At 24.8% G+C, this 15,980-nt stretch overlaps 1 protein-coding gene across 1 annotated transcript; it reads right to left on the reverse strand.

The window, feature by feature from the left end:
* Window positions 1–9,608: 9,608 nt before the first annotated feature.
* LOC112594604 (retinoblastoma-binding protein 5 homolog) lies at window positions 9,609–13,652 on the reverse strand. Its single transcript, XM_025339485.1, has 10 exons — window positions 13,351–13,652; window positions 12,319–12,411; window positions 12,215–12,240; window positions 11,790–11,962; window positions 11,454–11,682; window positions 11,074–11,366; window positions 10,786–10,939; window positions 10,506–10,718; window positions 10,155–10,362; window positions 9,609–9,773 (listed from the first exon to the last, which is right to left on the reverse strand). The coding sequence occupies exons 2-10, from the start codon at window positions 12,335–12,337 to the stop codon at window positions 9,685–9,687; spliced, it is 1,404 nt and encodes a 467-aa protein (XP_025195270.1). The 5' UTR covers window positions 12,338–12,411; window positions 13,351–13,652; the 3' UTR covers window positions 9,609–9,684.
* Between the last annotated feature and the right edge of the window lie 2,328 nt (window positions 13,653–15,980).

Raw genomic sequence — 15,980 nt, forward strand, 5'->3', positions numbered from 1 at the left:
CTGATTGTTCAAAAATATGTATTTTGCACAGAAACTACTAAATATTTTATTAAACATTTACGTATCATACACAAAAAATACTCGAATCCTTTGTAATGAAGAACATTGTAGTGGTAAATATTCATGGAATCTTCAATCGAGAAATACGACGAGGATGTTATCACGTATTCGTGTCATCGAAAACTTAGAGGCTATGGAAACTGCGTGTATGTTAAATGTTATGATTGGGCTCATCGCCAAATAAGTATATCAACCAATAGGGTTTTAGAAGTGATAACAGTTAACAATCTAAATTTTTTCAATAGACGCCTCTGGTAAATACATGACAACAGCTATGTTCAACAAGCATTTATAAAATCGATGTTTATATTGTCCATATCGATAATATGGATTTATCGATGATATTATGAAAGAGAATATGATAAATTATTATGAAAAAATAAATCTACAAACCCGTCGCAAACCAATAATTTATTACTTCAGACTTCATGTTGTATAACTATACACTAGAGGTATCTATTTCACCTGTAGTTAAATTTACGGATACGTGTGAAACTAAACTTCACGTATGCAATCACATAAATTTATTTCACGCGAACCCGTAAATTTTATTATCAAATCATGCGTTTATTATTACATATCGAATTTATTTTATTATTAATACATTTAATATTTCCCGATCATTTTTTAGTTTCTACACATCAGGAATCGGTAATTAGTTATTTATTTTAAATAAAAAATCTCCACAGAAAACTAATATTTTAGATTCGGTTTATTTCGACAGTTGTCTATTACGAAATTTATTTACATTTAGATTTAAAACAACTAAAAAAATATTCGAATTTAATGAAAACACAATTTCATGAATAAAAAAGACAAAAATACACTAGTAAACTGTAACTGATGGGCTGATCGATTCGTATTGTTCTTAGAAATTTTCATGTCGCTGTTGTGTGCATAAAATATATATATTACTCCACCCGTCCCGCTTTTTTATAATAATACTGTTTATGAAACATTTATTTTTAAAATATTAAGTACAGATATTTTTAGTTTTTTACAGAAATTATTAACACATCTTTTTTAAATATTTTATTATAATTTAATAAAATAATAATAATATTATGTTTTAAATACGCGTGAAATTAATATCCATGATTTACTAATTAATTACATGTGAATTGAATTCACGGTTTTTCATATTAAAGACACGTGAATCTTAATTGGTGTTAAAATTCGATATCTTTATCATACACTCGTATGCGTATTCACACCCATTTATACTTGGGCATAAAAACATTGACAGAACTTGAAACGTCATACTTATGAAATTTTTAATCAAATATATCGAACGACTATTCAAGTTTAATAGTCACGAGCATTATTTGTTTATATATTCGTGAGGGTCCCAAATCAAAGCGTTTTGAATAGATCTTAAGATTTATTAAAATAGATTAATCATCGTAACTCGTAACCATATCATATATTCATATGCAACAATTCTTTTTGCACGTGTTGTCTGTTTATCCATATAAAACAATCATATACTGATATACTTTATAAGAAAAGAATGAAAGATCATAAATTAACCGGGATAAAAGAAAATAATGCATTTATTCATGATTTTGACTTCTCCGCACAATTTAATATTAATTTCAAAAGTTTTATAAAAGCAATAAGGACTTTTTTTTAATTCAGCAGCTCCTTTTTTTGTTTAAAATTTCTTAAGTGTTGAAAATGCGATTTTTTTCAATAATATTATTATAAAGAATAAACTCTATGCCACACTCTGCGGATATACGCTAATTAGCCATTTAGCTTAAGTAACACTGTTTTACCAATACTAATTTTCGGAGTTACTTTGTAAATAAGTTTTTAGATATTTTGTATTAATTGATCAATTAGAAATCAAGTTAACAATAATATATTATGTTAATTTAAATGTATTTTCTTTGTAATTTAAACAAAAAAAAAACATTGAAGTTTCGTCCTTTGCTAAATAGACTGATAATATATTAATTTGGTGTGTTGAAGGTAACTACATATGGTACCTATACACCGGGGCCACAACCTTCCCGCGTAATTGTACGACCAACGGAATTTGCAACTGATATACACTCTAACAAAAATAAAAGCGAATAGGTATTCTAATTATTATTTTCTGAAACAAAAAAAAAATGTACTATTCCCGTTTAATATAATAATATGATCATCCGAATCTAAATCTGCATCGTGTAGCTGCTGTAGTGTTCTATAGTAACCGACCGTGTTATAATAATATATTATTAAACTTTTAAATTTTCTTGCGAATTGCCATAAAAAAAATCTTTCTGCAGCATGTATTTAAATAACTAGAATAACAATATTTAATTTTTAAATAGATAACTTTTTTTACATTTTTTAATGTAAATTTTCGATTTTTCAGTTTTTGAATGAAAAATATTATCTTTCATAATATATCAATGTATAAAAGTCAAATATTGAAGAATTCAATTCTTATTTCTAAGATTTTAGTATAAATATATGACAATTGATCATTTATATATTTTTTTCAAAGAATCTATGTAAATCTAATACAATAAGAAGATTAAGATTGACTAGTAAAAGATTTTTCACTATACTTTCATGCTTGTCTAAACCTTAAAATTTGAATATCTACCAGTAAAGAAAATCATTTTTTGCGTATTAGAACATTTTGAATTAAAATTATGATTTATCATTACATTAATTTAATTTTCCTTCTTTTTTTTAGTAATAATACCATAAAATATAATGTACAAATTGTAAAGTCATATTTTTGTTTTTTAAAAACATAATCTCATTTATCTAAAACATAAGTGACAACATTAAAAAAAAACAATCTCAAATAATATTATATTTTATAATTGTATAATCATACGTGTTTAAAATTTTCAATTTATAGAAAAATCGATTTCCAAACGAGATTTATCGCGATGACCGGTCAAATTATTTCTGACACAAAACATTTAATGCGAATAAGTATTGAAAACATATATGATATTATATATATTATTAAACCATATAATAATAATTACTAATGGAGTTATATGGTATACGTGAGCGTCAAGCGAAACCGATAAAGTGATGCAGACTCCAGATAAATAGTTTAGTCTAGTATTTGATTTAGATTAAAATAAAACTGTATTCGAGTAAGTTTAATTACATTTTTTATAATTTTATCTAGATATAGATTAAGATAAACAAACTAATTTAGTTTTTTTATTAGGTGTACGCCTCGTTATTACACTAATATATACGAAAAATATTAATTTAACTTTCTTTTGTATTGTCTTAAACGATCCTGTTCCTGCGAGTCTATAAGAATAGTCGGGAACGCCAATTCTACCCAAGAAAATATTTGAGGTAAATCCAAAAATTTCAAACACTGTATTAAGTAGTTACATTAGATTACACAACAGCTATATATACATTTTATATACATTTAATATTTTTTATTATTGTATTATGCGGATACACATATCGTTGCGGTGTTTCTATAAGAATAACATATAAATATGTAATACATAAAATCATAACAACTATGTGTACAAATTTCAAAAGTATTTTCCGAGTACGTACTTACGAGTGCCTACGATTTCAGCACTATCGATTTCGCACGCACCCAAATTCGAGTACATTATAACATTATTTCAATATCATAAAACACTATTATATTTATGGAAATCACAATTTCGTCGTGGTTTTTTTGTTCCGCTACCAGATCATCAACATTCGAACGAAATTCATGTCGTGCGTATATTTGCGCGCTGCAGCTCTTGCGGACTATGACTGCGATAGTTTCGATATTAATTTTGTTCCGGTATTTTTTAGACGTTATGGTATTATTACTGATTATATATCGCTTTGCAAACTTCGTTACGATGTGTCTCGGCCACTGATTTTGGGTTACTATGCATATATGTTTATATGTACATAGGAGTATTATACGCAAAGATATCTGTGACGTGGAGTATCATCTTATTCTGGTGATTATCAAGTATAAGGTTAACCTATACTCAAAAATATTGAAGATCGGAGTAAATCTTCTATTTTCTGCAGTATATGAGTCGACTGACAAGTGACAACGATATATAATAAAAAAAATTATAAATTTTTTTTTTTTTTTTTAATAATATACAGCATTGCAAAACCAATACTTATTGGCTTATTTTATATTATTATTTAAGGATATTACACTCTACTCTTTATAAAAGACATTAATGCAAGAAATTATAATGACATCTTGAGAAGAAATACAATTCCAAATCTTAAATACATTTAAATACTAATTCAAAGTATTTTAAAAGTGATCCTGTATCAGTAGATACCAAAAATGGTTGTAGCGTAATAAATAGATTTATGAGAGAAAACGATTTAGCGTGAAATAAACTTACAGAGACAATATTCACAGTACCTAAATTTTCACAATACATAAAGAAGAATTTTGTCTATGTGTAGTACTTTTGTTTATTGTTTTTTATTTTTTATTGACATTTTAGTAAAAAACAAATGAAAAATGCAAAAAAAAATGTATTTCTATAATTGACAATAGTAAATTTAAAAAAAAAAAATCGTTATGACATAGATATATAGTTATTCTCTATTCTATATTTTAAATAATTGATAAAACTATTGAAATACTGTCTTGCAAATTTGTTCCTCGAAAAAACTATTTTCAAGAATAAATTACGCTGTTGGAATAGCGTTCTTTTAAATATAGCACTATAAATATATGTGAAAGCGTGTATTGAACTAAGTTATGTTAACAGAAAGAAAATTACTCACAATATTTCAATTATTTACATGATGGGGACATTTTCACAAGATAATTGTTATGAATTGAGATACTCGTTCAAAATTCTGTTTTTACAAATTATTATTATTATATTGTACATAATTTATATTATCAAGTACCTATTTAAATTTGTAATTCAATATTTTAATATATTTATATACATATTATTTATATTTATTTATTGCAATGTGATCTGTAAGATAATCTCGTAATATTTTACTATAACTGGAGTCGATTCTATTAACCTCCATTTTAAATCAAAATAATGTAAAACATTAAAAGCATAATTACTATTTTAATTATATTTACGAATAAAACAACCGTAATTAATTTGTTTTACTAATGATGATTGTCGCAAGAGTAAATGAGGCCATTCCCCCTCTTGATCTAAACTCTTAATAGCTAATTCTATTTATACATTATCTATACACGTTATATGTGTCATATAATATTCAAATAAGTAAATACAACAAATCGACTCTATAAAAAATTAATTTTATAACAAAAATAATACGTATTATTTTATTCAGGGCCGGCGCAAGGTTAAATAATGCCTCAGGCCAAAATGCGAACCTTTTTCATACAACAACCCATAATATCATAATACTCAAAAAAACTTATTCACGGACAGAAATATGGAAAAATGATATATTTAACTCAACTTGTACATTATTTGTTATTATGTAAATAAAAAAAAATTAAAATAATTTATTATTATTTTTATAGCGAAACATCCATTATTGTTTCTAGAACTTAATTGCCTATGAGATTAATAAATTAATTTTGATTTTTGAATAGAATGACTACAAATTACAATAATGTACGGGTTTTACATGAGAAAGTGTTTTATGTAATAATTCTTTAGTTACGCGATGCCATTTACTCAAAAGCTTAACTTAAAAAATGTTCATTACTTTGTGCATAAAATTTATCTGAACTTCCTCGAAACGCAAGATTATTACCTAACCTTTTTTAAATTATAATAAAGGTTTTCTCTCCCAGATAATTTTTTTTCGGTGCCATTTTCAATAAGTACGTTTCCTGAAAATTTATAATTATTTATAGTTTAAACAATATAATTAATAAATTTTTATTAAATACATATAAAATATACATAGTATATCCGACAGAAGGATTAGCAGACGCGTACGATTGTGGTTCTCGTTCGTTACATTTGTTTTAATGAATTTATAAATAAAGTAAATAAAAATTTGTGAGCATAGGAATATCGTACCGTTCTGCCTAATGTTTTAACAGTAACTAGCAATTACATCATTACACTGTTTTTGATAAAACTATTTCACTAAATAAAAACTAGACTCTGTATGTAATTATTGGACTGTATATTTTAATTTAATATATATACTTCGCGAGTACCAAATCAATAGCTGGTCCAATAACGGTTACTAAAAACATTGAACACACGCAACACGATCACATAACATCACAAATAATATAGATATTATACAGGTTTTATAGATAAAATGTATTTAAAAGTATATGGTGCTCACGCCATAACATACACACTAAACGTAAAGTATTTTCACAATTTATGAACAAATCGCAACGAAATAATAAAAATAAAGATTGATAATTTTTTTCGAACTACATAACACTCCCCTGCAAATGAAAATTATAATATTATTATAGTATGCTTAGACGTCTTAGACGTATTTTTTTGTTTTTTGTAATTCACGTAGTATCTATCAGTATTATTATTTGTCATTTGTCAAAACTACTTTAAACTATAAAGTGAGATTTCTAATGATTCGTCTTTTCCTAAATCTACGGTTTCGACTTTCTATTTTATATACACTATTATTATACTAGCCTATAGATAATAGTTGATAACAATAATGATATAATATAATTTATATAATGCTACGTCAGTATAGAAATCATAATTATTTTTCATTTCGTTTAACGGTCTTAATATACTCAAAATCAGGCGAGAGCAAAATATTTGAAATAATTATTAAGAATAAAACTCGAGTTCTTGTAAAAAAAAAAAAATATTTTTAATACTATAATTATTATTATATTTATAATCGAAAAACTTTCTTGATATTCTAACATTTCAAATATACTCTTAGAAATAATTCTAATACTTTTTTACTTTTGTGTATTCTTGAATAACATTCTATTATTTGTATCAAAGTTAATTGTTTTATTATTTTTATTCTCTCTATTAAAGGTATTACTCTAGTTTCAAATATTCGATCATGAACTAAAATACCAAAAACATAATTATTATTAAAAACTAAAATATTTTGGGATTCAACTTTTTTTGCTAACTTAATTATTATAATTATTTAGTTACAGTAAAATACATAATGTGTAGGTATTGCATCACTATAAATTAGTTATTAAATTAAATATTTAATAGTTATTTATCATTATTAACTATATTATAGTAAAAAAAAAAAAAACTTTCTGAACAATAATATTATCTAATATCATATCAAAGGTTCTTAATTTGTTATCATGCTTAGTTGTAATTGATTAATATTTTAAATGATTATATTTTAACTTTTAAGTTATTTTCACATATTAGAATGAAATTCGATTTATACCAAGTAAATTTGTAATTGTAAATATTAGAGGAAAACAAAGTTATAATCTTTTCGAAATTATTTCACTAAATTACTATATTTTTTATAAGATAGAAAAAAGTTTTTTTAATTTTTTTATTAATTAGTTATTAGTTGTTGTCAACAATATGCATGGAACTCTTCAATGTATTTTTACAAAATATCATTTGTTCATTACTATAATAAAATTCCGAAAAAGTTAACTCATGACAGTTGTGTAGCTAAATAGCCTATCTATGACGCCGTATGATCAAAATGTTTCAAATGCAGTATGCAAGTTCAAACCAATTATTATAGTCCGCGACACGAAAAGTGGCCGATTTGTACCGCGACCCGTTGCGGCTTCCTTACCTGTTAGCCATTGGTTCTCAACCTACACCATCACCTGTCCGTCACCGGGGTTGCAGTTAAAAATGATTAATTCAAAAAAACGTGATAATTAATTTAATTACATTATGAACCATTGAGGCGAAATGGCCGCTAGGATCGCGACGGTCATCGGCCACTTTTCGTGTCGCGAACTATAATACATACAATTTGCTTCGTTTTTTTATCATTACTCATTACATATAATTCATTATCATCGATTATATTGATTCTTTATGATAGAAATATTTTATAGTAATTATAGTATCATATAGCATTATTAATTTATATTGACAATATTTTTATAAAATTAAAAATGTAAATACAAAGTGATTATTTTAATAATAAACGATAATTTTTCAAAAAGCATTAATGTTTTAAAAAAATTATATTTTCAAAAATTTTGGTTTGCAATGGCTTAAGTTTATGAGTTGATACCCTAAGTAATATTCTTATATCAAAGTTTGTTGATAGGTTATTCTAATATTACCTAAAACTAATAATTCACAATTATGCCATTGATTGCAAATAATTGTGAATAACCTGATAAAATGAATTTTAATTTATAATATACCATACATTACAAAAACAAATTGGTGAGTATAAATAACTTACTAAAATGATTTGTCAATAAAAATATTTCTCAAGTACTATTAATTAAAAATTGGGTTTTAAATTTAAAAAAATAATATTGTTCCATTACTATTATTATTGCAAATAAAAAATGTATAGTTCAATTATATTTTTTTTTCTTAATCACTAAATTATTTTTGATTTAATAGATTGAAATATGAACAAATAATACAAATACATTAAAATAATATTATAATTTTATCTTCCAACAACAAATTATTTATATAACCATTGATTAGTAAAAGTATAAAACATAGTTCTTACCATATTTATGCTAGCAAACAAGATAGTAAATGTTGAAATTATAGATAATCTAATTAAATAGGATATCAAATGAATAAGTTTTATAACAAAAAAATAATTAATGTACAAGAAAAAAAGTAAAAAAAATACATAGAAACCACACAATCAATAAAATTGCAATGACTCGGCCTTAGTTTTTTACACTAAAGTAGAAATGTATAATTGACCAATACAGCTAGGTTTTAAAAAAATTATAATAGACAAAAAGGAAAAAGACAACTACAAATACATTTTGCTTTTCCAACTACCTAAGAACTAGACATAAAATATATAGACAACAAGATGAAGATAGAAAACAGAAATTAATAGAAAAAAGTAGTAAAAAAACAAAATTAGTCTGACAGTCTGAAGACTAAAAAACCTCTAGCACAATATTTTATATTATGTTTATATCCATGAACAAAATTCTCAAAGTTAATTTGATAGGAAACGTAATCAATGTAAGACATACACAAAAAAAGTTAAATTTCATGACCTCTGAATATAATATTAATAATATTTTTGTGTTTATTATAATGTCTGGTATAAGATCAACTTCAGGTATCAATCAATTTTGGACCAGTTTGGACAGACCACACCTTTTGAAAAATTGATTTTTGTTATCTACTTTTATTTTCGAGGAAGGACATTGCTAAGTTTTCTTTACCACATGTCTCACATATAACAAGAGTATAAATTGCTGTAGTTAAATATTTTTTAGGAGAATATATATATAAATTGAATTATAATATTGTACATAGCTAATTAAAAGTATTTTTCTAATATTTTTTTTCCAAATAGTTATATTGTATTCCAAATGTTTAGAAGTGAATGGACCTTGTATTTAGTTGATTAAATTAACATTATACAATTAGTACAATAAAAAAAATCTTTGTTTTTATATTGGTTGAAATAAAAATTTATATTTTAAATTCTATACAATAAAATATGTACATACAATTATACTATATACATTATAAAAATATTAGGAAATAGTTATTGTTGTTTTGGTCCTCTTTTTGGACCTTTTTTACCTCCAGTGAGTTGTTTATCTTTGGTCTTATTACTTAACAATGGATGCACTTCTGAAATAATAAAAACAGTTATAAAACATAATAGATTAGTATTGACAGTCTTGTTATAATTTTTTAACAATTTTAAGCTCCCATATTAATTCAAATTTAAAATTTAAAAAAAAAAATAGTACTGTTACTAGAACTGTGCGAGTCATTAATATCCTTATATACGAAAAGTTATTAAAATTTAAAAACACTAAAAGTGGAACTTGGCATACCTAATTTATGGTGGCTTTAATTTATAACTGAGCTTAATTACATTTCTTGAAAATTAATAAGAAATGTCTTACTAATTCAAAAATTACCATATAAGTACTGTTTTAAACTTTAATTTAAGAGATCAAAAGTAAAATGTTTAAAACTAAAAATAAATTTAGAAAAAAAACTAACCGTCAGTAACATTATCTAAATGAATATCAATTGTACGGCATTTAGATGAAGTAGATGTTGAAACTGGAGGTGGTGGCATATCTGGTTCAGGATCTTCGATTTCTGGAGCAATCGGTAAAAACATAAGAGCTTCCTTATGGTCTTCAAGAGCTCCTTCTTCATCTGAACTACAAAATGCTGCTACAGGTTCAGCATTTTCCACATCAACCTAAAATTATTTACAATATAATATTATGACATTAAATTAAACAGCTTTTAAGTATTTTATAGTAATTTTTAATTTAATTTAATTAAAAAGAATGTATAAGCAGTTTAATAAATAATGTATTGAATTTATTGAATGTTACACACTTCAAAATCTTCATCACAGCGTTGTACATCTTTTGTAATTGATTTGTCTTCATCTTCCAAGTCAAACTCAGACTCTCTTTCCTCATACTCTACATTTTCATCAAGTTCTTTAAAGTCTGGTGCAAATGCTGACCAATTTTCTACTTGATTTTGTGCCCACACAGATACCAAACCACTGGATATGCTGGTTATTATTGCTCGAACTGGATGCCACTACAACATTACATTTTAAATGAAATTGAACTTGCATGATTTTTATAATAATAATTTTAGATCTAACAACAACGTCCAATAGAAGTTCTCCTTTGGTTCCATGTAATATTTTCACCAAATTTCCTATACTTTTTTCCCAAATATACAATGCATGTTGCCTAGCTGAACCTGCGCAAACATATTCACCATCACCAGAAAAACAACATTTCTTCCACATTGTTCTGAAAATCAATATTTTAATTCAGTGAATAATAGTAATTTTTATTAGTATTTAGTACATTCAATTGCTAACATCATAAATAATAATCAAAAACAAAACTAAATATAAATTTATACTATTAACAACTAAACATACTTGTTAACTAAATCTTGAAGTTTTTGAATGGGTTCTGGTTCTCCCTCTTTCCCTTTATCCAAAACATGTTTAGCATCATATACTCTAATGACCCGATCTGAGCAATTAAGTAAAAAGCAATCTCCTCTCCGTGCAAATTCAATACTTTTTATACCAGTCATTCCAGTAGATACTTTGAATGAAACTTTAAGTTCAAGATCAGGGCAAGTCAAAACTAATATTTTACCACGAGCATTTCCTGTATAAATATACTCCCCACGGCGATCAAATGAAGCAACTATCATTAGATCAGACTGTAATTTATTAAAATTTCATTTTTTTTTTTTTTTATAATTTAATGTATTATAAATTATAAATATATTAAAATAGTCTCAACTCACATCTTCACCCATTGGAACTAATTTATGATTACCATCCGTGTCTACGAGCACAGCTGCGTGTTTCATTGGACAAACAAGGAATAAATTCTTCTTTCTAGGGTGATATTGCACTTTTAATACAGGTGATGGAAATTTATACATTTCTTCTCTCTCGCCACTTAATATATTCCAAGTGCAAACATTATTATCAGTAGATGCACTTAATAACTTTTGTCCATTTCTCGACCAACTAAAGAATATAATTTTAAACATAATTAGATATGTAAATTATTCTAGTTTAAAATAATAATAATTTTAATTCTAAAATTTAAAAAAAATAATTAATAGAACAATTACCTTAAGGAACAAACAGGATGCATATGGGCAGTAATAATTTTTGCAATTCCTCTGGTAAGAAAATCCCAAATTACTATGCGGCCATCATTGCATCCAACTGCCAAGAGTGTACCATATTTGTTAAATACACATGTCACAGCTAATGATATACTATCAAGAACTCCATCAAATTCCTTTGAAGATTAAATGTAAATACAATAATAAGAAATATACGTTAATTTAAATCATCAATCACCTCAAAAGTAAAATTTTAAAGTAATTTCAATTTATAAATTTAAAATTATTAATTACTAAAATACCATTTATAATAATATATAATTATCAATTTGTATTTAAATAAATATAAATATATTACAAGTTATTCTTTGCAAATTAAAATATTTAATATTAATTTTGTTAATAAACATTGTTTAAAATATAATTACCTCAGGATAATTTTGTCCAAAAGATTCTATAAAAAAAATTATTATTTTATTATATTTAATGATAAAATTGAAATAATTCATAAATTGTTTTTCTTTTTACTAACCAAGCAATTCTAGATTCATAATGAAAATTGACGATGAATCTAATTCTAAATTAAATGAATTAGTTTTGATATAATAACTACTGCCTTTTGTATCTAAAAAGGAAGAATAAGTGTTATATGTTTATTTATAAATATTAAATTAATAAACAAATTAATTCCAACATAAATGACAATAAAAATTTAAATAATTTATGCATAATTTGCTAAACCAAATAATAAACAAAAGATAGTTATAAATTTTCTAAAAAATAACCAAAAATGTTTATTCAATACAATAATACCCTTAAAAATAATCAACATTTTGTACAAGCAAGAAATTATGTAAGCAATAGAAATATAATAGTTTAAATTTTAGCATTATTAAATTGTTTTTATTTTAACTAAGCTAATAAAAACACAAAATCCAAATACCAAAAACTTAATAAGAATGCACAATAAATAATCTACTGAAAATAAATTTGATCGCGACATATCTCCTAATAACCAATCAGCTGTAATTTGTCTTAGTAAGACACTATTGATTTAATAATCACTATATGTAGACAATAACATTATCACATTTTTATATAGACTAAATGACATTAGGTACAAATGAAAAATAAATAAAAATCATCAAAGGAAATATTATGAGAACAATATATTTGAATACATTTTTTATTTTCTAATGTATACTGCTCACAAAATGTTTTAAAATCGCATCAAAAATTTTTAAATTACATGAAAATTGTAAAAAAAAAACATCAAAAATAGAAAATATTACTTTATAAGTATCTGTTACATAAAACGAATTATGTACTTATTCGAAGTCAAAGTCCTAGATATAAAAAACATTTTTATTTATATGCTTTGAGTTAAAACTTGAAAACTATTTTGAACTTAATTTACTCCGATTCACATTTAATTTAATGTAAAACAATTGACTAACTTCTAGCTTATCAAAACTTTTCGACAATCCAGAAGCATAAACGAAAAATTTTAAAATAGTTAAGTAATCAGGGTATAATTTTATTACTCATTAGTCATTATACTTACTAATTACTGAACACTACTGAGATTTAAAATAACCTCAACTGCTATTAAAATCCTAGAGAAAGCAGTAGCATTTAAATAATAAATACAACTAGTAGTGTCCACAGCACTATACGAAACGGAATAACTGCCGAGTGGCTTATATTTTGTATTTTATTTTAAACGTTACACATTACACAAGTTACACGTTCGAAACAAACGTATAAATTTTAATTTTGAATAATACAATTAATGTCGAAATATCGTGTTGATAAAACCAAACCAAAACGTTACAATCAGTAAAAAGCGGCAAAATATTGTTGGTAAGCAAAGCACAACCATAGATATCTCTTGCTATAAAAACATATTGGAATCTGCAGGCTGGTTGTCGAAAATTGATAAGAGACTAAAGTACGATAATTCAGAATTCTGAAATATTGGTTTGCCAACATAATATTTTTTTTTATAAAATACAAAATAACTTTACTTTTAAAAATGAGTTGCACTTGATAATTCTGAATAATCCTCGAACACTATTTTTTAGTATTTTACTTCAACTTATTTTTATTATTTTTAATATAACCATAGATTGTGCGAAAGAAAAATTACGAGTATGATGGAATAGCGTGTAGCAATAACCATGTGTTAGATGGCGCCAGCATACCCCTGGTCTGCTCACGTCAAGGTACTATGCTTCAACTGAATAATATTATAAAATATAAATTTATGTTTGTCAAATAGTTGTAGAATGATTGTAATTCATAATTTTTGTTTTATTTTTTAGTATTTTATAATGCTTTTATACACATCACATGACACGAAATTTAAATAATAATTTAGACTCATTATTCGAGGCCCGTTAGACTTCATCCCACAGATAGTCATTTCCCATTTCACAATTATTATTTATTACATAATATAAGGACTACAACGTTCATCATCCATTCATTCTATATATATTTTGATACCAAAACGTACGCTTTTCGTCTTTACGTCAAACCAATCTAAATATTTTTTTAATTCCATTCAATATAATAAATGATAATTTAAATAACAGTGGAATGTTTTAAGTTTCTACATTTAATATTTTTTGAATTACAAAAAATGAAAAACTAAAATTATTTGATGAATAATGAGAAATCGTTATTTTATGCGTTAATATTAACTTTTGTCAACATTTTAATTGGTATTTTAAGGTGCTCATCATAATCGATATTTGTGAAATAATTTTGCTAATTTTTCTCATAATTCTTGTAAGAAAAACTTATATGGAACCTCATTTCAAGGTATACATTTTAAGCTATATTTACGTGTACTAAATAAATTTCAAATTTTCGCGATTTTGATGGATTTTATAAAAATTCAAACTTCAAACATTCATAAAAATGAATTGTAAATTTTTATTTTTTATTTTTTCTTTTATTTAGTGTAAGCAACATATTTAAAATCCATACTTAAATAATAGTACGATAAGTACATTTTTTGAATAATTTATTTAGATAATATTTATTACATTCATACATATCACATGAAACTACTCATTAATAGTACCTCTGAATTTATATATAAATATATTATATAAAATTTATTACTATTTGGTTTTAATTTTTTTTTTTTAATTTTAGTGGTTTAGGGTCTAGACACTCTAGACCAATTTATTTTTGGTCTTCTGAAAATATTTCCAGGGATAGTTAAGGAGAATATTTGGGAAATAAGGTTTTTATTATTTAATACTTTACTGTGGGATCTGTTATAATACTGATGAACCAACTTTTTGGGTGCTGTAATATATGGTGTAAATTGGTTTAAGTTAGAGACGTGCCATGAACATCCAGATATCCAGTGAATACTCGTAAGCAGTGGCAAAACGAACATGGTGTATGAGAAGCGATTGCTTCCTAATTTTTTTTAAGATTTAGGGGTATGTGGGTGCCAGTATGAAAGTGACAAACAATAACTAAATATCAGTATTACTAATACTAGTATTTATTACAATTTACAATTCATGTATTATGCCATAGATAAGTTTGCCATGACTTCAGATGTTTTTAATAAACAGTTTATGTATAAATAATTAATTTCATATTTTTAACTTTGTTTTTAATTGATATAATATTACTGTGTTACTATCTAGGTTACTGTTAAAATATGTTAATAAATATACGATTATACGAATAAATAAACTACCTACCTAGTCTTATAGAATGTGATTATTTATTATAATAAGTACAGTACATAAATTTACCTACATAATTTTATTGGTAAAAACGTTAATTGAAAAAAAATATTTTAAGTATTAGATATGTGAATAGATATATATACCTAGTTGATAAGTGGGTGGGTGAGTGTGTAAATTTTAGTTGAATATTATTATTATTACCTATTATTATTATTTTCGTTCATCCAATAAACGAATGTTTAATAGTTTGACTTGTCTCTAGATTTAGATGCCGTACAACTAAATGAGAGTCAAAATAGTTTTATAAATGAGTATTTTGTCATCAAGAGATTAAGACTAATTTTGAATTTCAAAATTGGGCGGAGAAGATGAAGGCGTGTGTTACACAATTTTATTTTAGTTATGTTCATTCCATGTAAGTTTTTTATCAATAGTTATACCAAAGTATTTAATTGAGTTGTCATGTCTTACAATC

This window comes from Melanaphis sacchari, unplaced genomic scaffold (assembly GCF_002803265.2).
Source record: "Melanaphis sacchari strain LSU unplaced genomic scaffold, SCAv2.0 Contig23_pilon_pilon, whole genome shotgun sequence".
Lineage (NCBI taxonomy): Eukaryota > Metazoa > Arthropoda > Insecta > Hemiptera > Aphididae > Melanaphis > Melanaphis sacchari.